Below are 27,587 nucleotides of genomic sequence, written 5' to 3'. Positions count from 1 at the left end.
CGTCGATCTCCTGACCTTGTGATCCACCCGCCTTGGCCTCCCAAAGTGCTGGGATTACAAGCGTGAGCCACCGCACCCAGCCTATTTCAGGAATACTTGATTAAATGAATGTCAACAAGGCTTTCCCCATGTTGGCCCTGCGTATCTTCATTTTTCAATAATACTTTTCAAAACGCAAATCTGAGAAAACCTACAATGTGGACAAATAGAAACTGTATCCAGTAAAATCTGCACTTGTCAGGACAGTCGAATGAGCCTTTAGAGCCCAGACATTGTGCAAATAGAATGTGAATCTAGGTTTATCTAGTGAGGTCAACCAGCAGATATTTAGGAACTGCATACGCTCTGGGGAGTAGTGTCCGCAGAGATTCAGAGTCAAAGTTCAGCAGAAGAGGAAATTCCTGTGAAAATTTGAGTAAATTTGTCCTCACTACACAAGGACAGCTATAAAATTTTGTAAGCTCCTAGAAGTCTGAGACTGCAGTGGGTTTAAGAATGTGTCCATTGTTTTAGCATTTACCTCGGATGAAATGCTGGTTAGAACAGGAAGTTCACTAGTTCAACCACTGTGGAAGACAGTGTGGCGATTCCTCAAGGATCTAGAACTAGAAATACCATTTGACCCAGCCATCCCATTACTGGGTATATACCCAAAGGATTATAAATCATGCTGCTATAAAGACACATGCACTTGTATGTTTATTGCAGCACTATTCACGATAGCAAAGACTTGGAACCAACCGAAATGTCCATCAATGATAGACTGGATTAAGAAAATGTGGCACATATACACCACGGAATACTATGCAGCCATAAAAATGGATAAGTTTATGTCCTTTGTAAGGACATGGATGAAGCTGGAAACCATCATTCTGGGCAAACTATCGCAAGGACAGAAAACCAAACACCTCATGTTCTCACTCATAGGTGGAAATTGAACAATGAGAACACATGGACACAGGAAGGGGACATCACACACCGGGGCCTGTCATGAGATGGGGGGAGGGGGGAGGGATAGCATTAGGAGATATACCTAATGTAAATGACAAGTTAATGGGTGCAGCACACCAACATGGCACATGTATACATATGTAACAAACCTGCACGTTGTGCACATGTACCCTAGAACTTACAGTATTAAAAAAAAATTATAATTGACAAAAAAATAAATAAAGTGAAGAAAAAAATAAATATTTTTAAACATGCAAAATTGTTAAAAAAAAGAAAAGTTCATTTATTAAGAGAAATTACTCCTTGGTTTCACAACTAAAATACATACCCTCATTCATTCTTTCTCTTCTTCCTTCTTTTCCTCTCTCTCTCTCCTTCTTCTTTCTCCTCCTTCCCACCTCTCTTTCTTTCTCCTTCTCTCTTTCGTTTCCAGCTTTCTTTCAGTACGTATATGTACTGTTTTACTGGGAAATTCCATAAAAATGACAAAGATTTTCTGAGCAGTTCTCTTATTTTTAAGCAAAATCAATATTCACAAAGATAGCCTACTTGCATGACCTGATTAAGCCTCAGTTGGAGTAAACTGATTTTTTTTTTTTTTTTGACACAGGCTTTCATTTCTGTTGCCCAAGATGGAGAGCAGTGGCATGATAATAGCTCACTGCAGCCTCAAACTCCTGGGATCAACCTATCCTCCCACCTCAGCCTCCCAAGTAGCTGGGACTACAGGCGTATGCCATCATGCCTGGATAATTTTTAAATTTTTTGTAGAGATGGAGTCTCACAATGTTGCCTAGGCTGATCGTAAATTCCTGGCCTCAAGTGATCCTCCCACTTCAGCTTCCCAAAATACTGGGATTACAGGCAAGAGCCACCATGCCTGGCCAATATTTTTAATGGATAATTTCATATTGCGTTTCATGACTCTTCTTATTTAGATACACCATGACACTTGTTGCTAGAGGCCTTTAGCTGAACTTGGAATTTCTGTAACCACTGTACATGTTTATTAAATGATGCTAACCCTACCACTTTCCATTCCCCTGCGTCATATGCTTACACAAAGTCAAATTGGCCTGCTATGGTTATCTTAGAAGCCAGCCTTTCACACCCTGCTGTAGGTATGGTCCCTGAGAAAGTAAGGGCAGACTCTCTTTCCTTTGATAAATTTGTCTATCACCTCTGTCTTAGGAGGAGTGATTTCCTGATTCTATACATGTAAGATATTTGTGGAAAGTCACAAACGTCGCTGGCCAATTCAACATTCTTATTCCGTTTTGGGTGACTTAAACCATACATATTAACACTAGCATTCCTTAGATGTTGATAGATGAGTAAGAATTAGATTGTGCACTTCATAAGTACAACGGGGTGGTGGTGGTGGCGGGGGGAGGTTCCTAAGAACTACGGATACTGCAAAACAAATCCCTTAAGTAAATAGTGGAAAATGATAGTTTATTTTAAGCCCTTTGAAAAGTTGAAAATGATGCAAAAGGAAAGAACTCGTCTGTTCTTAGTCAGCTTTTGACCTTTGACTATATAAACATAAGAAACACATGAGCTAGAGCTAGGTAACGAAGCAGGACTTCTCTGCCAGCCAGATTAACAAAATGAATCTTCTCATTAAGGTTTATAGAGATATACTAGAGCACCACTACACAAAACTATCACACTCAATAATTTATTCATGAAGAAGGCGGTTGCTAAGATCTTGGCATTCTCAGTAACTTTTTATTTTTTAACCTATAAAATGAGGAGATTGGACCAGATGTTTTCTAGTCTTTCCTGCTCTAAAATGTTGATACCAGGGCCCTAGGCTATCTCAGAATCCACACAACAGTTCCTGTCATTCCATTGCCCTGATAGCAAAGCCCCTTATTATCTGGCTTGAAAGTTCTATCATATGTCATCTTGCCATTAGCACACAACAATTAACACACACAGTATGCAAGGCCCTGCCAAAAGCATCCACGAAGGACGATGAAAGCCTCGGCACCAACATCATGTGCCTCTGTTACTATGCACTGAAATGACCTGGCAGGAAGTGGGCCCCAGAGGAAGAAGGGGAACAACGACTCCTCTAACCTTTATTATCAGAATCTGTTTAGGTTTGTTATGTGCCACCTTGACCTTCTAGCTGCTCTATAGCAATGCTTATCTTTCATTTCTTTCAGGTGAAAACATACCTCTAAGAAACCCTACTTATGGCAAATTCTTGTGTAACCTTCAAATGTTACATGCCCTGTGACATCTGACATCCCCAATAAGACTTTGGGATTCCTTCCTCTCTAAGTTCCCAATTCATGTTGCACATACACTCGTATTATAATCTTTTCCCTGCCAGCATGTAAGGTCTTCCCAGGAAGGGCTATGTCTTTTGCCTTTGTATCTCCAGTGCCCTAGTGCCTGGCATATAAGAGGAGCTGAACATATATTTGCATAGTAAGTGAATAAATGAAAGTCTTTTCTGACCAATTTCATCCTGCTCCAACCACTCTTTCATTATACGGCTTAGACTATTTACATCTCACCACGCAAGCATACGCAGCAAATGAACCACTGAGATGCAATATGATTTTTCTTAGTCAAGGAAAATTTTAACGTGCAAGAAAATTGACTATTTAAAGAAACTTTACATGAATATTTTTGTAACTGGTCAAGGAAGACATGAATTCAATATTTACAGGGATCTTAAGAAGCAGCCTGAGGGAGGGAGTCCAGAGGTATTTCTTTTGTTTAGAATGAAAACTGCCTGAAGAGTCTAAGAACTGGCCCATTTCCCTCTTCTCAGCCCACACTCCTCAATACCCTAAATTCAAACCCGAATAAAAATTAATAGCAATCAAAAGAAGTATACTCTAAAGAGGTTTACATCCACTAAAAAGAAATGAATATAAAAGAGAATTATTAAATTTTTCACTTTTATTTTTCCTTTATTAAACTATTTCTCAAAATGAACATAGCTTTATTTTTTCTTACCATCAAGTAGCATGTGTTAATTGAAATAAAATCAGGCAATACAAAAAGCATAAAGAAAAAAATGAAAATTACCTTTAATCCCATCACTCAGAGAGAACTCTCATTAACATTTTACCTTTCCATATTTTTTCCTATGCATATACGTAAAATGTAGTAATGTTATACGTGATGTTTTGTAATCTTTTTTTTATTAAGTTGCCACACATTATGGGCATCTTTTCTTTACAATAAATATTGATTTTCATTATTATTTTTAAATCTGCAGAGCAACATCCCATTGTATGGCTGTACTGTTATTTAATAAATTCTCTACTGATGTCATTTATATAGCTTCCAGGTTTTCAGTATTACAAATAACACCATGATAAACATTTTTGTATACTTTTTCAGTTACTTCCTTAGGATAAATTCATATTAAGAAACCGAACACATATTGCCAAATTACCCTCTCCAGAGGCTGATCTTATCACACTCCTGCCATCACCAATGAGAGCATATAGCTCCACACATTACCAACAACAGTGATCAGCAATTCGCAAATCTATCAGGCAAGAATTACATTCATTGTTGTTTAATTACTTTGACTACTTGCTAGGGAAGCATGGATCAAATTCTGATAGAAAATTTCACTTTAGCCGCAGAAGCTGCTAGGGGAAGTAACGAGCGACGTGAATCTGATAATGGCTTAGGTGACATTCTGCTTATGTTATTTTTTTAAAACAATCTGTTCTTGAAGTCTATATAGTTAAATTACTGGCTGTTTTGATTTTCATTTTCCCTTTTGGTCTCGCATATGCAAGAATAACTTGAGAAGAATCTGGAAGAATCATGCAGAACTCACTCGCTAACCTCACATCCCCCCTCACCTCAGTGTGAAATGGGTCTAACACTTCAGTTTACCAATGTGACCGGATCATTCTTCTTTACATGCTCCAATTTCCTGCTGGAAATACTTCTCTCTCTGTCTCTCACCCAGCAGTAACCTTATCCCATTCTTCCCTTCCATTGAGTTTTGACTTTATACCAACTGGCTCCCTTTCCCCGCAAAGCAGGACTGGGCCTGCAGCTCACATTTTTCATTAGAAAACACAGCAAGACAGGCACGTCAGTATTGTTATGTGAGGCCATGCTGAGAGCCAGAGTGCATGATCTACCTGTGGCTGCTTTAATAAGTAGGATGTGACTTAGGAGATAATCACAATTTAGAAAGCCTGACTAAAGTGTTCCATAGATGGAGCGGACAACTTGTTAGATACTGAAAAAAAAAAACACCAAAAAACAAAAACCCAAAGCTTTTCTGAACCCTTACTGTGTACCAGGCACCATGTTCATCATTTTCCATAAACTGAATGATTTAATGTTCTAATTATATTTTCAGAAACTGAGAACCAAAACTTCACAAAAGTGAGTAAGTGACGAGGTCAGAATTCAAATCCAATTACAAAGCTCATGATTTTCATTATACCACGTCCTTGATAGTGCCTATGTGTGATGGTTTAAATGGCAAAGAAATCAAGAATGAGAGAGTCAAAGTTCCCACATTTGGTCATCCCTCTAGACTTTATTCTAGCTCCCCCAGCCTCCAGTCCCTCACTCTCCACCCCCAACACCCACGCATTCTTTATTTAATGGCTTGACCACTATAGTTAGGGCCAATTTCCCTGGGCTTATGGTACTAGTGCCAACTTAGAATAGTGGAATATATCAAACCAGGCAGCCATGATGTTCATTACGGGTTCATTACATAATCAAGCCAATTTCAATCAAGCTTGTAGGGTTAGGTCAGTAACTTGAAATCATCGATGTCCATGCTGGTCTGTGTCCAGAAACAATGACTTTGATAGTGGGAGGAAGAAGAGGAATTTTCCAAACAGCACCCACAATTCTATCCTAAGGACTCTGAGAATAGTTGATTGCACAGGAGGTTACTTTATAAGTGGAGTGGCTCCAGAAATTAACTTATGTTACTGGGTGTAAAAGATATCCATCCTGACATTCTCACTTAATAAATATTTGGGCTAAGGATAAGCCAAAGTCATGCTGGACATTGACGAGTCTTTTGACTTGGTGAACAGTGTGATGCCACACTTACTGGCAGTTGAATTGAAATAAAGTTGAATTGAACTAAAAGCATCTTACTTTCTGTAACATCTTCAAGAAGGTGTTAACAGGTTAGACACTCCCTTAGCACACATCTGTGATGTTTTAAACATTACTCTTTGCACTTTTTGGTTCTGTTCCTAGGTAATAGAAATTGGAGGCACCTGGTAAGTCCTTGATTAGTGTCAGGCACCAATGGGATATACACTTTCTCTATAGGTCATGAACTCAAAAGAGGGTGGTCTACTGTGGATGATCCCGTTAGTTGCCTACCTAGATTTACTTCTTCAGCCCCTTCCTTGCTGGCAGAGCTATTTTGTTCAGGAGCTAATGGGCCCCAAATTAGCCCTTCCATTCTCCTTTCTAATTAGTGGCTTAATTATCTTAATATTGTAATGTTCTATTCTGATGATGGTGATGATGATGATGATGAAGGCTAACACTTACTAAGCATTTACTCTGTGCTAGGTACTTTTTAAAGAACTTTAAAAGGTATCAACTCATTTCGATACAGGAGTTAAGAAATTGCTTAGGCAGATAGTGAGGGTATGGGAGTCCTCGGTAAGGTTTTCCTTTTAATAAAAAGCAGCCCCCAATCATTTTCTTTTCTAACAAAGAGCAGCCTGTAAAATCGAGCTGCAGACAGACAAGCAAACTAGAAGCTTGCACAGGTGAATTTCGGCAGTTGTGCCCATAGGAATATACTACCTGGAATGAGGCATGTTCAAAGTGGCGGCCCCATCTTCTCTTTTTGCCAGCCACGTGTACAGTAAGGAGCAGACTAGATGGCACTGCCCAAGTGGAAAGCCCATTTGTATAATAAGATTAGGGTTGGGAGACCAGCCTTCCCCATGCTACGTAAACGTCACACCTGGTCAAACCAATCTGTGAGCCCCACATAAATCAGACACTGCCTCCTCAAGCCTGCTTATAAAATCTGCTGTGGTCTGCCCATGCCCCTTTTTTTCAGACGTCTTACAAGGAGCTGCTCTCCTCTCCCCTTTCTTCTGCCTATTAAACTTTCTGCTCCTTAACCCACCCACATGTGTCCCTTTCCTTAATCCTCTTGGCGGGAGATGCCGAACCCTGGATATTTACCCCAGACGGTGATGCCACTTCAATTTCATTCTTGTAAATCAGAAGAGATAGTTTTCAATCAATTTAGAAAGTTTATTTTGCCAAGGTTAAGGACGCACCCTGACATAGCCTCAGGAGGTCTTGCCGACCTGTGCCCAAGGTGGTTGGGGTACATCTTGCTTTTATACATTTTAGGGAGACATGAGACATCAATCAATATGTGTAAGATGAACATTGGTTCACTTCGGTAAGGCGAGACAACTTGAAGGAGAGCTTCCAAATCCTAAGTAGATAAGAGACAGAAGGTTGAATTCTTTTGAGTCCTTGATCAGCCCTCCACTGAATACAAAATTTAGTCTGGCTCAGTGCATTTGCATTTTTACATGAACAATAGGGCAGAGAAAACAATCAGATATGCTCTTGTCTCAGGCAAGCCTCAGAGGGATGACATCGAGATCTGTCTGTCCTTTGTCCATAAGGAATTTTCTTGTGGGCAAATTGTGAGGGAGGTATGTAGCTTTTTATCTTTGTAGCTATCTTATTTAGGAAAAAAAATGGGAGGTAGGTTTACCTGACATAGTTCCCAGCTTGTCTTTTCCCTCAGCTTAGTGACTTGGGGGTCCCGAGATTTATTTTCCCTTCACATTCTCCTAATAAAGCCATGAGGAAGGTACCATTATTAAACCAAAGCCCAGAGAGACTAACTTGCCTAAAGTCACGCAGCTAGAAAGCAGCAGCTGAACCCCCATAGTCTGATTCTAGAGCATTCCCTCTTAACCACTATGTCTTGTAAGCCAATGAGACAAGAAGGCTGCTGAAGGAACATCTGGGACACTTCAGATGTAAGAGTTCTTTTTCTTCTTTGGAATGTTGTCATCTGCACATGATACTTAGAACTGCTGCAGATATCTTGTGTCTATAATAGGAGTCACGGCTGAGTATGCTGGAGTAAAAAGATGGAAGCCGCTTAACATTTTGAAGACATCCTTGGGCAAGGTTGAATTAACTAACCTTGGAACTACTCTACCTCTGGAATTGTTTTTCGTGTGAGAAAATGAACCCAGTATCCTTTAATCTACTTGTTAGAACTCCTGTTACTTGTAGCGAAAAGCACTCTCACCGATACACATAGAAACAAGCATAATTCTGACCTAAGACAAATAGAAATGAGCATAATTCTAACCCTTTTAGGTAGGCAGAATATTTGCACTATGGGCAAGATTTTCATTCAGACAACAAATATTTATTGAATGCCTTCCACTTGCCAGGTATAGTGCAACTTGCTGAACCAAACAATATGGGAAGGGCAGGTTTCTCCACCCATGGAGGTTATAATCTGGTCGTAAACGTAGTAGTGAAAGTGCGGGCAGGCGTATTTTGGGACGGTATCTTGAGGACTAATCTGGATTGGGAGTCAGAGAATGCCCTCATAAAATCCAGTAAAAGCATGCATTACAGATTCAAAAAGAATCCATATAATGTCTGTCTCATGCATCAAGTATTTGTGACATGTTTTGGTTTTAGTTGTATAAGAACAGTAAGAACTATTATGTGCACGATAGTGTTAGGTGTGTAAGTATTTTTATTTTTTATTTTTGAGACGGAGTCTCGCTCCGTCGCCCAGGCTGGAGTGCAGTGGCGCGATCTCGGCTCACTGCAAGCTCCGCCTCCCGGGTTCACGCCATTCTCCTGTCTCAGCCTCCCGAGTAGCTGGAACTACAGGCGCCCGCCACCACGCCCAGCTAATTTCTTGTATTTTCAGTAGAGACAGGGTTTCACCGTGTTAGCCAGGATGGTCTTGATCCCCTGACCTCGTGATCCGCCCGCCTCGGCCTCCCAAAGTGCTGGGATTACAGGCGTGAGCCACGCGCCCGGCCAGGTGTATAAGTATTTAGGTAACTTTATAACAAAATATATTTACATTAAGGGCCAGACTGTCTTTCCCTTTTAAAGGGAAATACTGAAGCTGATTTAGGAGAGGCAAACTAACATAAAATATAAGGCAAAGGAGTGGGAACCAAGGCATTTGGTATCTATTTCTAGCTCACTGGGCAGCAGTCCTCCAGTGTCTTGAATTCTGTGATTTGCGAAATATGATTCATAGGGGTTGCAATGGAATATTTCTGAGTTTTTAAACTAATGAGGGATAAATTTTTAAAATTCCTGTGCTGCTGTGAATGTTCTAGAAATTATTCACAAGTTTATTATAGCAAAGAAAATGGGCAAAAGGAAGTGGGTGGGTACAGGACGTGACACTCCAGAAAAGAAGGCAGTGACGTAAAAAATCAAGAGGAAGTCCACACCAGGAAATAGTGCTGTGCACATTAGAGCTGTTACTGAATAAATACTTGTTGGAATTTCCAGAGATAACCAAACAAACATGAAGAAGGAAGTGGGGTGTTTTTTTTTCAGTTTTATTATGGAAAATATCTATTTTCCATAATAAAAGTACCGAGAATAGTAAATAAGAACGACCATGCAGCTTCTATGGCCTTACTTACGGCCAACTTGCTTTATTTTTCACCTCCCACTCCCCACTATTCTCAAGCAAATTCCAGACATCATACCATTTAACCCCTAAATATGTCGCACATATCTCTAATGCAAAAGAATGGGAACAAAGACATTTGGTGTCTATGGCTAGCACACTGGATAGCAGCCCTCTGTGTCTTGAATTCGTAACATGTAGAATAAGATTTATAGTGGGTTGCAACCCGACTTCATTTTTAACTAACAGCAATATAAAAGGAGGTGGCTAATCCTCACAAGGCTCTCCATGAGGGAAGCTCACCCCTATAAATCCAGGTGGGCGCTTCGTTACCCAAGAGCCCAAGGCGCAGCTCCGGTACGCTTCTTTTCAAGGCCGGGACCCCTGCAGCGGCCCGTAGGACACCTCCCTTTCCGAGCACGGACTGGTCCTCGCCCCTCCCCCGGGAAGTCTCCGCCCACAGGGCCCCAGCAGCCCCCGCGCGCCCTCGCTCCCTCCCGTCAGCCACCGCCCCTCGGCGTAGGGAGCGGCGTGCAGTCCGGGACGCCTAGGCCTGGGGTCGGGAGCGCGCACGCTGTGCGTTCTGGGCGCGCTCGGGATTCTCGCCTGGCGCGGCTGGGGAAAGGTGAACAGTGTGGTCCGCCATGTTCTTCTCCGCGGCGCTCCTGGCCCGGGCGGCTGGCCTCACCGCCCACTGGGTAAGGAGGCTCGAGCTGAGCCCGGCGCTGCCGCCGCCCTTCTCTTGCTCTCCGTGTCTCCCTTAGTTTTGGGCGCAGGAGAGCCCTGGGCTCTGCACGGGCCTGCAGGCGGCGGCAAGGACACTGCGGCCTTAGCACTCTTAGGGAGGCCGCTGCAGCCCCACCGTGAGTGAGAAGCCCCGAGGGAGGGTTGCCATACTGGGAAGTGTACTCCTAGTTTGGTCGAGGAGGACAGAAAAGAGGGGCTTCTTGGTGATATATATATATATGATTTTTTTTTTTTTTTTTTTTTTGCTATTTCGCTGTAGCGCGGAATCTAGGCCTGCCCTGGCCAGATCAGTTTCGAAGACCCCCGCCCCGAAGGAGGCACCTCTCATTTCAAGCCTAGTGACCTCGGTGCTGTTAGGTTGCAGCATACTGGAGAGCTCTGGCTTGCTTCGTGAAGGCTTAGGGAGAACTTGCTTAGGGCTGGAAAAGGGTGGCCAATGTTTGATTTACTGCAGTTGTGCTTTGCATATCGGAAATGCTGGGTAAATAAATGGTATCAAACTAACTCTGAAAGAACGGCGCCGCAAATAACAGCACCCAATTAAAGAACCACTGGATTTTAGACGTTAAATGATCTTTTTGAGATCCAAGTAGGCAAGGAAATTGAATTGCAGAGAAGTTGAAACACTCCTTCACGTTAATCTAAAAATGCAGATTTCCAGAAATGTCGATTATGACAACAGGGCCTGTTACACAAGTAATACTGGAAAGAAGCCTTAGTTTTGTTTGTTTTCTAAGAGTAAAATAGGTTAAGTCAGTTCTCAGCAAGAGGGAGATAGTGTATATTCGTTGAGAATGAATTCAGGGCTTTAGAGTTAGACTCGAGTTTGGATGGTAGTTTAACTGCCTTTTGTGGCTCTATGACTTTGTGCTGTTAATCTTCCTCAGTTTCTTCAGTTGTAAAATAGGAATATTCCTTTTTGCAGAGTTCAGTCTTTGAATAAACTGTAGGTCATGCACTGCTGAGCTCTAGTTAACAGTGTGGATAATAATGATAGTCATTTGATAACTGTTTTCTATATGCCAAGCACTGAGTTAAATATCTACATTCCAAATCTCGTTTTTGAGGTTGGTATTACTTTTTCCTCATATTGCAGATAAGGAAAAGACTTAGACAGTTCCCGTTCTTTTGGAATTGATAGTCTCATGTAAGAGGAACTTTAAGGTTGAGACAATGTAAAAGTACAGTGTTAGATGAGTAGGGTCATCCAATGTGGTTTCAAGGTGCATAAGATTTTTCCTGAAGGTAATACTAACAGATTGGGCATGGGGTCCGAGGGTATTCTAGGTGGAAAGGACAACTTAAAGTCTTGTTGGCAAGAAAAAGATCGGTATGTATGAGAAGCCACCTCTGCTGTTGGAGGTAAGATGTGTTCCCAAATGAAATAAGGGAGAGACAGGGGCCAGATATTGGAGCTCCTTGCGTGCCATACCAAAGAATTTGATTTTATCTTAGAGGCCGTCAGGAGTCAGTGAAAGGTTTTAGAGTAGAGAAATAAGATCTGGTTTCTGCTTTGGATGGGTCACTGGATAGGACTGAGGGTGGAATGGGTTTGATTTGGACCCAGAAACAGGGAGACTAAGTAGATAAGAGGCTCTTGCAGAATGCTAGGTGAAAGATGATGAGGATCAGACATGGTAGAAAGAAAAGAAATAAGAGTGCTTGTATATTTTGTTTGTTTTGTTTTTGAGCCAAAGGGGCTAGAAGTATAAATTGAAAAGCAGTTTTAACAATGAAAAAGAACAACTTGAGGTAGTGGAGGACCATTGTAATCCAGGTTTAATGTTTCTGCAACTCATCTCCCTCCCTCCCTCTCTCCCTCCCTCCTTTCCTCTCTCTCTCCATCCCTCTCCCCTTCTCCCTCCCCCTTCCCCCTCCCCCCCTTTTTTAAACAAATAGTGCCTGATATGCACTATGTACGCAATAAATATTTGAGTTGATGAATAAGTTTAATTTTTATTACACACGTCATACGTGTGTAGGAAAAACAATATTAAGACTAGCAAATAGAGTAAGCTCAAAAAATAAAAATCATCCATTGTCTTGTCAACCTGGAAATTACCATTGTTAACATTTTGATGTCTACACATAACAGACCTTACAGACAATTTGTTTTTACAAAAATGGAAAGTTATTTATACTGTTTGGTAGCCTGCTCTTTTGTAATGTATTCTGAACAGCTTTCCTTATCAGTAGACATTTCTATACTGTCATTTTAATGCTACATAGCATTCCATTGTGAGGATGTTCTATTACTTATATAACCAGGCCCTTCTAACGTTTCACAAGTAGTGAGATTTCACATTAAACCGAGCAAGTATCAAGAAAAGTACGAGAAGAGTCTACCTAAGTTCCTTTCCTAAATGAGAAACCTTTAAAGATTATTTATGCTTTCAAAGAAATTGCCTATTCTAATTTCTGCTTTGCTAGCTGCCATTCTCTTGAAGAGGCTTTTCAGCTCATCAATGCTTAAAATATGGCTAGAATTAAGTATTAGTTTGTGCGACCTTGAGCCATCTTAATCTCTTTGAGCCTCATTTTTCTTTTCTGTAAACTGAGATAATACCTCATAGGTGATTGTAGTAATTGACTAAAAGTTATAAATTATGGAGTAATAGATAATCAGAATAAGTTTATTCCCTTCTTCAGTAATTGCCCATGGTTTTTCTGTAATGTTGATGCCACTTTAGAACTTATCACTGCCTCATTCCCAAGCTGCTATTATAGTTTCGAAGGTGAGAGGGTTGTGGTGGCATTTTCAATTACAGATGCTCCTTTACTTACAATGAGATGACATCCTGATTAAACCCATTGTAAATTGAAAGTATGTAAATTTCAATTTACAGTGGGGTTATCTGGACTTAATCGAGGAGCATACTGAATACTTATCATTTTCACACAATTGTAAAGTTGGGAAATTGCAAGACAGGCCATTGTAAGTCAGCGACCATCTGTATTGTGTATTTTTTCATTCATTGAGGATATTTTCCTTTATGTCTTTAAGCATGATTATAGCTGTCCTGAAGTTTGTGTCTGGTAATCTTAGTTGATTTTTTTCTTGAAAATGTGTTTTCCTTTTTTGTTTGTTTCCCATATGTTGAACAATTTTGGATTGTATGCTGAATTTTGTGAATGATACGTTGTAGAGGCTCTAGATCCTGTTTTATTCCTCCAAATAGTGTGCTTTGTTGTTGCTATCCATATCCCTTGTGGGCAGCAGATCAAATACTGGTTCCGTTCTTTTAGCTAGGCTCCTTGGAGTCTGCAGCATGTACATGCGTGGTTCAGGGTTCAGCAAGAGATTTCCGTAGAATTTATATACAGAATGTATAGGGCTCCCTCCCCATTTCTGGCTCTTCCTTTTCTGGGATTTCCCACTTTACCATGTCTGTTGTTGTTCCAAACTCTCACTGAGGCCTGCCTTCAGGCTAAAAGATGTGAAGAAAAAACAAAAACCTCATTGGTTTTTTATGAATGTAGACTCCCCTTCTGTGTCTGCCTGTTTGGTTGTTCCCCAGTGCCTTCAGAAAGCTTTTGTTTTTATAAAATATTTTGTCCAGAGTTTATAGTTATTATTCAGTGGTCTGCCCTGACAGTGTCTACTTAGCCATACTAGAAGTATGCTATCTTGTGTGGTGGTACTTTTCCTTCCAAATTTTAAGTTTTCTACAATGATATGTTTTCCCCATTCCATTAGAGATTCTTAAACTTGATTTTGTAATGTCCCAGTGTATCTCCATTGTGACTCAAAGGACTCTAAAGAAGTTAGTGTAGGAAAAACACCCCAAAACATTTAGTTTTTTATTCCTGCTGTAACAAATTTCCACAAAACTTTGTGGCATGAAACATTATATTTTTAACCTTACAGTTCTGTAGGTTAAAAGTGACACAGGTCTCAGTGGGCTAAAATTAAAGTGTAGCCCGAGCTTCATTCCTTTTTGGAGGCTCTAGAGGTGAATGTCTTTTCTTGGCTTTTCCAGCTTCTAGAGGCTGCTCTTGGCCCCTTCTTTCATCTCCGAAGCCAGCAAAGGCAGGTCTAGTTCTTATATCACATCACTTTGACCCTACTTCTGGCATTCATCACATATCCTTCCTTGTCTCTCCTTCCTCTTCCACTTGGTAAGAACCCTGTGATTGATGATATTGGGCCCACCTAGATAATCCAGGATAATCTCCCTATTTTAAGGTCGGCTGATTAGCAGCCTTAATTCTCTTTTGTTGTGTAAACTAATATTTACAGGTTTCCAGGATTAGGATGTGGTTATCTTTGGGAGACCATTATTCTGCCTGCCATAGCCATAAATTAGCAGTTTAAGGAGAGAGAGAATGAACAAACTTTAGTTTATGCAGTGAGGTGCAGTAGGCTACTATTGCAAACTGCAGACTCGGATCTTTTTATTAGAGACTTGAACTCAGTTTCCATTTCAAAGTTATAAAAAGTTGACTTTCCCTTCTCTTTGGGCACTGTTTAGTACCTTAGTGCTCAGTACATTGAGTAATAAATTACAGGTCTGTTGACCATGCTGTACAACCTGTTGAGTGACAGTCAGTCTGATTTTCCAATGAGGAACCTTGTCACTAGTTTTTGAATCAGTTCAGGAAGCATGTTATAAATCAGTTGTAGGAAATGTCTTTCATTCAACAAAACATTAAAGACAGTTTACACACATTTTGATTAGGGGGAAGGTGGCTTTATCTGTGGGATATTTTGCTAGGTGTTACCCCATTTTATATGTGAGATATATGAAGATTGCTGGACAAATAAATGCCCAAGATCACACAGTAGTAAGGGCTGGGTTTATTTGCAAGTCCTGTTTTGTTTTGTTTGTAATCTACCTTTCTGAAGTTGCTCAAACAATTGAAGTTGCTGAGGGAAATCACTATGTATGGTGAAGATTTAAATTTAATAGGCACTCTAGTAATAAAAGGTGTACCAGTGTAAGCAGACTAGGGAAATGATTTCACTTTGCTTAGGGAAAAGAGATGGAGGTTTAGGGGCTTTAAAGGGGTAAGAGGAGGAGGTTAACCTTGGTCATGATGGATGAGTGGAAGGTGTAAGTTGAGATAATGCCATAGGTATAGCTAGCTACATATACAAAGACAGTGAAGTGCATGAGGTGAGACTGAACCCCAGGTCCACTGGATGGGCATTTCATTTCTATAAATTATTCTTGTTCTTAGAACAATTGGTTGTTGCTTATATCCATGTGGGATTTTAGATATCTAAAGAATGTTTTCTTTGATGTATGGTCAAGATGGCTGGAATCATTAATGTTGTTATCTTAATCTGTAATGCACAGTGCCTGTAATACCTGGGCTTTTCGTGCAGCTTTTCTATAGTATAAAATTTAGCCAAATCACATTTGTTAATTCTCTCATAGTATGGTAAAAATTACTTACATTTTAACCTGAATTAACATTTTTAGCTAAATTACTGATGGAACTTTATTTGGAGGATGTTTGTAAAAGTCCTCCTATGTCTATCTGAAAATACAGCAAAACTTAAATTTTAGTGGTTAAGGCATGTACTGAAGTCAGGAAAATCTGTATGTGGCATTTCATTTATTTAGCTGTGTGATCTAGGGAAAGTTTTTCCCCCTTCTTTGAGCCTTAATTTTCTCACCTGTAAAACAAGATAATAATACCATTTACTTGGTAGGCTTGCTGAGAGGAATAAATGAATTATAGTGTAGATTTGTAGTTTATAGCATGAGATCTGACATAGAGTAAGCATTTGTATTTATGATTATCCTTGAAATAAATTTCACAATTATTAACCCAGCATCAACTTTGTTAAAATAAAATGCACTGAAAAACTTCTGGTTTTCATGGATTTTTTTTTTTTTTTTTTTGAGACAGAGTGTTACTCTGTCGCCCAGGCTGGAGTTCAGTGGCGTGATTTTGGCTCACTGCAACCTCCGCCTCCCGGGTTCAAGCGATTCTCCTGCCTCAGCCTCCCAAGTAGCTGGGATTAAAGGTGCATGCCACCACGCCCGGCTAATTTTTGTACTTTTAGTAGAGATGGGGTTTCACCATGTTGGCCAGGCTGGTCTCAAACTCCTGACCTCTGGTGATCCACCTGCCTCGGCTCTCAAAGTGCTGGGATTACAGGCATGAGCCACTGCACCCAGCCTCAAGGATTTTTTTTAAATGTAAAATTACCTAGTCTGAATGAATGTATTGCAGACCCTGACTTTTTTAGGAGGTTTCAGTTTTCTTGCTTGAGCTGGCAATGGGGGAGGCTGTAGGTAACAAGTCAGCAGATGTTGTGAACAGTGAGAGGAAGGCACGGAGGGACCTCAGACCACTTTGGATTCACTAGAGATGTTTCACGTGTGCACTGTGACTCTTGCACAGGCAGATAGACATCTTGGTGGATTTAATCTGTAAATATTAGGGATCGTCTAAAAGGTATATTCCTTGCCTTAGTTGGTCTCTAATAAAGGAAAAAAGAAGGGTTTTTGAATTGCCTGACCTTAGTCTTGTCTTTCTGACTAATTAGATTACTGCTTCTGTCAGTTTTGTCTTACAGCTTCTTAGTCTCTTATTAACTTCTCTTAGCTGGATGCATTTATAATGCAAATGTCTGATAGAACTGAAAAGTGAGCTTCGTTGGGTGGTAGTATTGTTTGAACAACAGAAGAAATTCAGAAAAAGAGTAGAGCCCATGAAAAGACAATTAAGGAATCCTATTGGGGAGAATATAAAACTTTAATTTTTGTCATTTTGAGCTATTGGTATTGCCAGTGACAGTAAAAGGGAAAGGCTGGTAGAAACAGCACAGGATCCTTAGGTTCAAAGAGCCTGGGCTCAAAATCCAGCTCTGTCACTAATTGTGCGGTATGGGGCAAGTTACTGTCTTTGAGCCTGAGTTTCTCTAAATGTAAAATGTAAAATGGAAATAATGACTCACTACAGATTTTTTAGGAATCGATGAAAAAAAGTATGTAGAAGAGCTTAACACAGAGGCACTCAAGTTTACTTGACTCCAGTGAAAAGGCAGCCACTGTTTTGGCCTGCTTAAATCTTCTCTTTTCCTTCTGAAACACTGAAAAAAAAAATAAGCTAGAATTCAAACCCACTGTTAATTTTGAGCTGTATATTAGGTTATGATCTTATTTACTTAAAAAAGTTACTTGGTTGCATGCTTTTCTTCTTAAAAAAAGGAAGTTACTTGGATTTTCAATTGAACTCAATTGGAGTTTCTTGAGGTATAGACATTTCAGAGTGTAATGGGAAGCTAGATTCTAGAGAAAAGACTAGACTGTAGTCACAGAAGGGAGTGGGTGGGAACTCACCTTATTCTTTGAATCATTCCAGCCTAGCTAAGTTGTTTTTTCCAGTTTTAAGCCTGGTCCTGGAATGCCTCTTTATTTCAAAGTGAAACAAAATTGAAATGGCCCAGTAAGTAGTGTAAAGATGTTAATGAGAACTTTTAATGTTTTATTCCTTTATTGAAAGTGTCTGACATAGACATACAATGAATGTAAAATAGGTGATATTCTTTAAACACACCAAAAAAACAATTTTCAAAGCCATTTTCAGGCCACCTGTAACTTGATAGGGATGAATAACAGTTTATGCCAGTTGAAAAAAACTGAGGCCTAAGATTTATCAGTTTATCTTCACTATTTAGTTTACTTCTTTCTTTATTGTTTGTTTACTTACTACTTTTTTGAGACAGGGTCTCAGTCTGTCTCCCAGGCTTGAGTGCAGTGGCATGTTCATGGCTCGCTGCAACCTCAACCTCTTGGCCTCAAGCGATGCTCCCACCGCAGCCTCTCAAGTAGCTGGGACTACAGGCGTGTGCCACCATGCCTAGCTAATTTTTGTATTTTTTGTAGAGACAGGGTTTCACCATGTTGCCCAGGCTGATATCAAACCCATGGCTTCAAGCGATCTACGGGGGCTTGGCTTTCCAGAGTTCTGGGATTATAGGTGTGAGCCACTGTGTCTGGCCAGCTTCTTTTAAACATTATCTCAGCCTTTCTTATACAATTTTGAAGAGGTCGACTTCAGACTTTGAAATTAAGTTGCTCAAATGTTACGCTAGTGTGTATACATTCAGGTTTTTTGCAGGAATAGAAGAGAAGAGTGGCAAGAATTTTAAAAAGATTAAATAACTTGCATCTTTCTCTCTTAACAGGAGCATTGTAAGCCAAGGAGGCAGGACTTTTCATTTCTTATCTGCCTGCCTGTATATATGGAGGCCTGATTTTCTTCCTTAAACTCGTTGGTTTCTTAGACCTACTATGTTTTAAAGCTTTGATGTCATCAAATAGTCAGGTGGCTAATAATAAGGTCATGGCCTTTGTAGTCATGTGGCCCTAGGATCTAACATAATTTCTGCCAATAATTAGTGATGTGACCTAACCTTGAGAAGTTTTCATAACTCATTTAAATTTCTGGAAATAATACCCGCCTTGCAGGAAACTTTAAGAATTAAATAATGTGTAAAAAGCTTAGTGCCTGACATGTAGTACTTCTAATGATAATAGCTAATGATAGCCAACACTAATACAGTACTTACCATCTGCCAAGCAGAATATTAAGCACTTTACATGAAGTACATCTTTTTTTTTTCTCCAAGATGGAGTCTCACTCTGTTGCCCAGGATGGAGTGCTGTGGCGCAAGCTGGGCTCACTGCAACCTCTGCCTCCTGAGTTCAAGCGATTCTCCTGCCTCAGCCTCCCGGTTAGCTGGGATTACAGGCATGTGCCACCACGCCCAGCTAATTTTGTGTTTTTAGTAGGGACGGGGTCTCATCATGTTGGCTAGGCTGGTCTCGAACTCATGACCTCAGGTGATCCGTCCGCCTCAGCCTCCTAAAGTGATGGGATTACAGGCATGAGCCACTGTGCCTGGCCTTAAGTACATCTTTTAATGCTCTCAAGAACCCTATGAAGTACATACCATTATTTTTCTGTTTTTATAAATGAGGAAACAGGCTCTAGAGCTGAGCTTTTAGCCATTTTGCTATATTGTCTCTCCATACATAGGGTATTCATGGAATATTAGATAACAGTGATACATCCCGCCTTCAGAGGTGCTAGAATGTGGAAAATGTGTTTTTTAGAAATGATGAAATTGACATTTCCTATACTAGAACGTGTTTGGTGCTGGTCGTCTTTTACACCACACTCAACATCAGAAGGGTTTTGTTTGTTTGTTTGTTTTTTGATAGAGAATCTCGCTCTGTCGCCCAGGCGGGGATGCAGTGGCTCGATCTCAGCTCACTGCAACCTCCACCTCCTGGGTTCAAGCAGTTCTGCCTCAGCCTCCCGATTAGCTGGGACTACAGGTGTGCGCCACCACATATGGCAAATTTTTGTATTTTTAGTAGAGATGGGGTTTCACCATATTGGCCAGGCTGATCTTGAACTCCTGACTTTGTGATCCGCCCACCTTGGCCTCCCAAAGTGCTGGGTTTACAGACATGAGCCACTGCGCCTGGCCAGAAGGATGGTATTTTTAAAATTAGTTTGGTGATATTAGACAGGATGTTTTGGATTGAGAAAAAGGGATCAGCTAGAAGACTTACAGTAATGCACAGACATGAAATAATGTCTGAAATAGTGGTGATAGTAAGACAGGGAAAGAACTAAAGACTTCATTGGGTTTTTTTGTTTGTTTTTGTTTTGAGACAGGGTCTCACTTTGTCACCCAGACTGGAGTGCAGTGGTGTGATCTCAGCTCACTGCAACCTTCACCTCCCAGGTTCAGGCGATTCTCCCGCCTCAGCCTCCTGAGTAGCTGGGACTACAGGTGTGTGCCACCACACCTGGCTAATTTTTGTATTTTTTGGTAGAGATGCAGTTTCACCACGTTGTCCAGGCTGGTCTTGAACTCCTGACCTCAAGTGATAGGCTTGCCTTGGCCTTCCAAAGTGCTGGGATTACAGGCATGAGCCACTGTACCCGGCCCTTCATTGGTTTTTAGAAGTTTAAATGTAATACATATAATGGCAAAAAATTCAAACAGTAAGCAAGGTTACATATTATAGTATATATACATAACAGTACAGAGTAGGGATACAAGAATATGTATTATGATAAAAAATATATGTTGCATATATAATATGTTAACCCATGATGCATCCCACCTTCTAACTTTCCACATTCTAACACCTCTGAAAGTGGGATGTATCACTGTTATCTAATATTCCATAAATACTCTACATATGGAGAGACAATATAACAAAACAGTTAAAAGCTCAGCTCCAGAGTCTGTTTCCTCATTTGTAAAAACAGAATAATAACAGTATGTACTTCATAGGGTTCTTGAGAGCATTAAGAGATGTATTTCATGTAAAGTGCTTAATATTTTGCCTGGCAGTAAAGACTAAATTTTCTTCCCACTCCAGATCTTGATTCCTTTCCTTAGAGACAGCAGCTGTTACTGGTTTCTTTTATGATGTCTCTGTTGAGATATTTTGATAGAAAAAGCAGTAAAAAATGGAAACTGGCACATTTCTATATTTTATTGACTTTCTTAAGAACTTTGACAGATCTGAAATTTTACCCCATTTGTAAGCTAACAAGTTAACCTGCCTCAGTTTCATGGATGTTGGCAGGAGGCAGCATCCTGGGCCAGTAGGCAGCATGAACTTCATGTTAGTTCCCCTTGATATTCATATCTCACGGTAAGGGAGGAGACCACCCCTCATATTGTCTCCAAAAAAAGAAGAAGTCTTTTTTTGCCTCCAAGTCAATTTCTGCCTCCAAAAAAAGAAGAAGTAAAAACTAAAAGGCAGAAATGAAATCCACAAGCAGATAGCCCGGTGCCACACCCTGGGCCTGGTAAAGATCGACCCCTGACCTAATCGGTTATCTATAGATTACAGACATTGTGTAGAAAAGCACTGTGAAAATCCCTGTCCTGTTCTGTTCCGTTCTACCCCCTGCTTGCTCAATCGATCACGACCCTCCCAAGCAGACCCCCTTAGAGTTGTGAGCCCCTAAAAGGGACAGGAATTGCTCACTCGGGGAGCTCGGTTGTTGGAGACATGAGTCTTGCCAAAGCTCCCGGCTGAATAAAGCCCTTCCTTCTCAGTGTCTGAGGGGTTTTGTCTGTGGCTTATCCTGCTACAACGGGAGTGACATGGAACAGCCCAGGTGAGTGCTGTGCATCACAGCTAAGGGACCTTGAGCTTGGGAAACCCTGTCTGTAAGAAAACTCATTCAACTTTTGCCCCAGGAGAAGATATTCTGTACAAAAATAATAGAAAAGATGGTCTGAAACAAAAGCTGTTCAGTGCTGCTGCTCACAAAATGCACAAACCTAAGACCCATTGAAATCTTTCTACCAGCCTATTTCTTCCTCCTTCCCCACTTTCTTTAACTAAAAGAGAAGTTTATAAATTAATTTCAGTGGAGAAGTAGATGGTTTTTTAACCATAATACATTATAATTTTACTAGAAAAATTATAAGCCTTATACATATGGATATAAAGAAAAAATAATTATGTGCAAATGCAAGAATATTGGCAGTATGTTGTGTTTGACAGTAACTTTGATAAAGTCAACTAACAGCACAATTTTTTAAAAATAGATGTAGTTTTAAAATGCAATTGTTTGGATCTTGTTTTCTTTTTAGTTATTAAATGTTTTATCCTTGTGTCAGTTAAGCAGATGATGATGTTTTACAGGTTATATAGTACTTTCAGAGAAACTTTACTTAAATCTCAAAATAGTCCAATAAGAAGATAACCCTGTTTTATAGGTACAGAAATTGAGGCTTAAAAAAAAATTAAGTGAGTTGTGCAAGGTCAGATGTTAGTAAGTGGCAGAATGGCAATCTAAACCCAAGGCCTCAACAACAACTACAAAAAATCTGAAAGTCTGTTTTTTTCCTAGAGTTTAGCTACTTTATCCTGACCCTTCTCAATCAGTAGTCTGTCTTCAACGATTTGGACTTCAAACCACTTTTAGAAATATGTCTGTGAACTCGTGCATATCCAGAGCTTTACAAGTCAGCAAGAGAATGCCTCAGAATAGATTTTCCAATATGTAGCAACATAAGCCTAAAGAATAATTTTCAAGATTATCTCTATATTTTTATTTTAAGTAAAAGTACATGACAGATCCTGGATTAATGAGAAAGGGATCAAATATTAATCCAAAATGGAAGCTATTTTAATTTAGACATTTGGTGGTATTTAATTTGATATACAAGGAGGTTAGAAGGAGAAATAAAGAGATAAGTTTTTCTTATACCTGATGAGTGTTTTATTTTAAGTAGGATTTTTTTGGCCAGTTAATCCATGCTAATAGGAAATTTGGAAAATAGAGAAAAATATAAAAAATGTAAAATAAGAGTCCCTTATTTCATTAACATCATAATAAGAGATAAGCACTTTTAATTATTTATGGCCTAGTCTTTTAATCAGTGTCTGTACTTAATGTACTTGGGATGATAATTTATGCATTTTTGTTTTTTTGTTTTGTTTAACCCTGATTCCAGTTTTTACGTGATTACTTTTACGAAATATTTTTGTTAGCTACATAATGTTCTAGTGTCAGAATTATTAGTATTTAGTTAAACCCTGCTCAGATTGGGTTTTTAGGTTGTGTTTTTGCTGCAATAAACACAATAGGAACAACATGTTTTCATGTAAAGCTTTATCCTCATTTTGTACTGTAGGAAAAATACCTAGGTTAGAATTACTAAATTAAAAAATGGACACTTGGGGCCGGGCGCAGTGGCTCACACCTGCAATCCCACCACTTTGGGAGGCTGAGGCGGGCAGATCACCTGACGTTGGGAGTTCAAGACCAGCCTGACCAACATGGAGAAACCCCATCTCTACTAAAAATACAAAAAATTATCCAGGCGTAGTGGCACATGCCTGTAATCCCAGCTACTTGGGAGGCTGAGGTAGGAGAATCGCTTGAACCCGGGAGGCAGAGGTTGTGGTGAGCCGAGATCATGCCATTGAACTCCAGCCTGGGCAACAAGAGCGAAACTCTGTCTCCAAAAAAAAAAAGACACTTATTTAGGCTTTCCATATATCATGGTAATTTGCTTTCTAAAAGGCTATATGAATTTTTAAGTGTGCTTGTTTCTCTATATGCTCAACAGAATGGAATGCTATCTTAAAAAAGATACTTGGTAGTTTGATAGCTAGTAATGTTATTTTAAATCGCATGTTTTTAGTTACTAGTAAGCAATTTGAATTCTGTGAAACTTTTGTTCATGATCTTTATGCATTTTTTAAATGCATTTATGATCTCTTCAGGCTATTAGCCTCTTGTCATCAAACGTGTGTAAGATTTAAGACTCATCACTTTCAAGTTAATGGATGAGTTCTCAGAGGCAAAGGCTTTATAGAGAAAAGAAGATAGGAGTGTGAACTGAGCCCTGAGGACAACCTGCAAGGAGTGGATAAAAAGCCAATAAACAGAAAATGTTAGTGTTCAGAAATTAAGAGAAGACTGAATACTTTCCCTACTCTTAAAATTAATCGTTCTTTTATTATAAGTATACAGTCTTTTCTCTCAGGAAAAGTTAAGTAACTTTTTCTCTCAGGAGTTAGTTAAGTAACTCACTGATGTTACTCAAAAATTGTTATTAGATTAAAAAAATTTTCTGAGCTAAGATGACAGTGCCTGTCTTCTAAATTTTAGTTTCAGTTAATTTTTCAAAACAAAACCAACACAATCGAAGCCCCCTTGTGCACCTCTGACTGTATCCCTCCCTGCCTTCCAGTTATCCTGAAATTGATATTTGTCACTCCCATCTTTTGTACCTGTGTCTCACATCCTGTACCTTAGTCTTTTCTTGTTAAAACAGATGTTCCATGTAAACTTATATTTATTAATATTTCTTCAACTGAAATATCATTTGGACCTAGGGTAAAGTTAAATATACTATTGTGTTATATTACTCCGTTTACTTTCTTCTATGTTTGCCTTTGAATTGTCCAACTCTTTGCTAGTTCCATGGTTGGTTTAACCCAGTGTTCTGCCATCTGCGGTTAGTAGAACTCAGAAATTGGAGGAATCCAGAACAGTAGTTGAAATACTTGGGGGCGGGGGACAGGGGTAGGAGTGGAGGGTAGGAGCAAGAGGGCAAAGAGAAATGAAATGCAGCTGAGAGAATAATCAGATTCCTTCCAAAGCAACTGAACATTGTCAGTCTGCATAGCATCATAAATAGCTTTCTGAAACTACTTTTTTTTTTTTTGAGACGGAGGCTTGCTCTGTTGCTCAGGCTGGAGAATGCGGTGGTGCGATCTCGGCTCACTGCAAACCTCTGCCTCCCAGGTTCAGGCAATTCTCCTGCCTCAGCCTCCTGAGTAGCTGGGACTACCAGCGTGCGCCACCACGCCCAGCTAATTTTTGTGTTCTTAGTAGAGACGGGGTTTTACCATGTTGGCCAGGATGGTCTCGATCTCTTGACCTCGTGATCTCCTTGCCTTAGCCTCCCAAAGTGCTGGGATTACAGGCATGAGCCACCACGCCCGGCCAGAAACTACTTTTTACGGCTGGAGTTTCAGAACTAATTTAGTGAAGGATTGAAAAGGAGGATACAGTTGACTCATTTGTACAGAGTATATGACTCATTTGTACAGAATGAAAACATGTTTATGAAGGTTCACACTAAGTGAAAGCTGGCATCCAAGTTGAATCAGACAAAAGTGAAAGTCAAGAAGTAAATAGTACATTAATTCTCCAAATGCATGCCAGCAAAGCGTGGCAGGAAAGGTACACAACTCAGCAGATCTGGGTTGTCCTGGTTCTCCTATTGACTCGTGTGTATGATGTTAGGTTGGTGAATCTTGGCTTTGAATCTCCATTTGTAAAATAACTCTCCTGAAATAGAGATGGATAGGGTAGAATACCATATCTCTTAAGATCTTTTATAAGTTGATTCCATTGTTGTAAATTATGAATCCTAAAGTATTTCTTTATGAAAAATTTTTTAAGGCTATGATTTACTAAACTTTCTTGAAATTTTAAACTTAGGGAAGACATGTAAGGAATTTGCATAAGACAGCTATGCAAAATGGAGCTGGAGGAGCTTTATTTGTGGTAAGTAATTACTTAGATTTCTTTGGAAAGAAAAGACTTGGAAATTGGGGTAAATCCATTGTAAAAATCCAAAATATCTTAAATACCATTGTCTTTGATATATGATGGTCATCGTGGGAATTTACATATAGCTAATTGAATTTACTACATTTCAGAAGATGTTGGTTCCAGTTGAACATCATGAGTTTAAATTAGTACCAGGAAAACTCTGGGAATAAGAGTTCATTTCCAGTGAAATTACTGTGTGAGCCCTAACCTGATTCTCATTACACTTTGGGTTCTCAATCATGTTGGCTTACTGAGGGTTCGGAGATTGTAACTTGTTGAATCCCAAAATGACACTAGTTTGAAACTCATGGATTTTAGTAATGTAGTAACTAGATTAGCAGCTGGTCTTTATATTTTTAGTTTCCGGAGTTTTAACTGTAGATAGAAGTCTATGAACTCCCCAGATTAGTTGCACAATTTGGAAAGGATATTATATCTCTCTTTTCTGACAAGGTGCAGTTTTCAGGGATTAATCTAGTATAAAGGCAATATAGTGGACTTGTGTGATGATTTAGAGTTAGTGGTGTAAGAAGTAGCTTCCTGCTACATAACAAGCATCAAATTGGCCACATATTTGAGATCATTGTCCAGAGTTTCTGTTTTCTTTCCTCTTTTGGCTTATGTCCTTTAAAAAGCAGAACTCTGAGAGTTAACATATCAAGAGATTCATTTCTGTATTCACCACACATACATAACATTAATTGATCGTAAGTGTTAATCTCAGTGTGACTCATTTGATTTCCTGTTGACATGTCATTTCTTGTCAGTTTTTGAAGAGGGCCTGCTTCTGCTCTTTTAAGAAGAAATAAAGCTTCTTGCTGTTGGCTATTATGGAAAACGTGGGAAAGAGATGGTGCTGTTTTTTTTTTGAGATGGTCCTTTTGTACCCTCCTAAAGTAATGGGTCTTAACCCTTTTGGATCCCAGATCCCTTTGACAATCTGATACCCTTGCTTTTGGGAAAATACACATATGTTCACATTTAAAATTTTGTGTTTTAATTTCATAAAGCCTTCCAATAATTGGTAATGTTTTGGTAATTCTATCAGAAGATCTTATTCTCTAATGAAGCTGGATAACACTTTTTGTTGTTTGGGTTTTTTTGGTCCTAAAGGTACTTCTCTTGTTCTTTAAATGGTCCTTTGTAAATTTTTAAATTCTGCTAACTACTTTGGTAATCATACTCATCAAATGTGTGTTTAGACATTCTTTTTGATGAAAGGATAGGGTGGTATATATCATGTTGGAATTAAAATGGAGAGATTAAACAGTAAGTAATAGTATAGTAATGTACAGGGTTATTCACACTTGAGAGAATTTGGATAATTCTGAAAAACTTTTTTTGTTGTGTAGCACAGAGATACTCCTGAGAATAACCCTGATACTCCATTTGATTTCACACCAGAAAATTATAAGGTATGGCTAAATTAACATAATAATTAATTTACCAAATAGGTAATATTTTCTAGATGTATAAAATGATGTTCTTTCTTTTATACAGAGGATAGAGGCAATTGTAAAAAACTATCCAGAAGGCCATAAAGCAGCAGCTGTTCTTCCAGTCCTGGATTTAGCCCAAAGGCAGAATGGGTGGTTGCCTATCTCTGCTATGAACAAGGTACTGGATTCATTTTTGCCTTAGTTCTAAAAGAGAAGAGATTGTGTATGATAATTTCCTTTTATGGAAATTACTCTGATCATCTCCAGTGTCAGAATCTAGGATTTTGGAGCCCTTCAGCCATTTGTATGTTTCCTTGAATTGTCTTTTGTGTTTTTGTTCATTCCCTTAATGCATAGAGGTGATTTCTAACCTTGCAGGAAATAAGGAAGGCATTATGGTGAAAGAGAGTATGTGTTTTTTTTTTTTCCTTTTGAAGGAAATGGTCAAAGGAAAGATAAAAGATTCCAAATGTGTATAACTTAGTGTCAAGATATTCTGAAAATTAATGTAATATTTAAACACTAGAATTACAGAAAAAAAGATCTGCTCACTAGTATGAAAATTTTTAATATTTTACATCTTTGGCTGTAGGCTGTAAGAAAAATCTGTATAATATGTGATATTTATACAATTTGATTATGCTACTTTGGAATCAACGACCCATAGAAATGCTATGGATGACCCATTTTATACGAAGTTACTCTATTCATATAAGATTCATTTT

The 27,587-nt window shown here is 39.3% G+C and overlaps 1 protein-coding gene and 2 long non-coding RNA genes across 4 annotated transcripts in view; 2 read left to right on the top strand and 1 right to left on the bottom strand.

The window, feature by feature from the left end:
• Positions 1-7,179: 7,179 nt before the first annotated feature.
• LOC112129947 (uncharacterized) lies at positions 7,180-10,053 on the bottom strand. Its single transcript, XR_008515826.1, has 2 exons — positions 9,899-10,053; positions 7,180-7,390 (listed from the first exon to the last, which is right to left on the bottom strand). It is a non-coding gene; the product is annotated as an uncharacterized LOC112129947 (long non-coding RNA).
• A 49-nt stretch (positions 10,054-10,102) lies between these two features.
• NDUFV2 (NADH:ubiquinone oxidoreductase core subunit V2) overlaps positions 10,103-27,587 on the top strand; it is a 31,785-nt gene continuing 14,300 nt past the window's right edge. Inside the window, exons 1-4 of one of the 2 annotated variants that reach the window (XM_002828042.5) lie at positions 10,103-10,293; positions 25,310-25,375; positions 26,776-26,838; positions 26,924-27,040. In XM_002828042.5, coding sequence (XP_002828088.1) covers positions 10,240-10,293; positions 25,310-25,375; positions 26,776-26,838; positions 26,924-27,040 — 300 coding nt within the window. In that variant the 5' untranslated portion in view covers positions 10,103-10,239. The remainder of the gene's footprint in view (positions 10,294-25,309; positions 25,376-26,775; positions 26,839-26,923; positions 27,041-27,587) is intronic. The other variant, XR_008515822.1, reaches the window with a different exon arrangement.
• LOC129051504 (uncharacterized) lies at positions 10,300-17,436 on the top strand. The gene is made up of 2 exons (XR_008515825.2): positions 10,300-10,458; positions 11,630-17,436. It is a non-coding gene; the product is annotated as an uncharacterized LOC129051504 (long non-coding RNA).

This window comes from Pongo abelii, chromosome 17 (assembly GCF_028885655.2).
Source record: "Pongo abelii isolate AG06213 chromosome 17, NHGRI_mPonAbe1-v2.0_pri, whole genome shotgun sequence".
Lineage (NCBI taxonomy): Eukaryota > Metazoa > Chordata > Mammalia > Primates > Hominidae > Pongo > Pongo abelii.
This window is presented reverse-complemented; position numbering and strand designations above follow the sequence as displayed.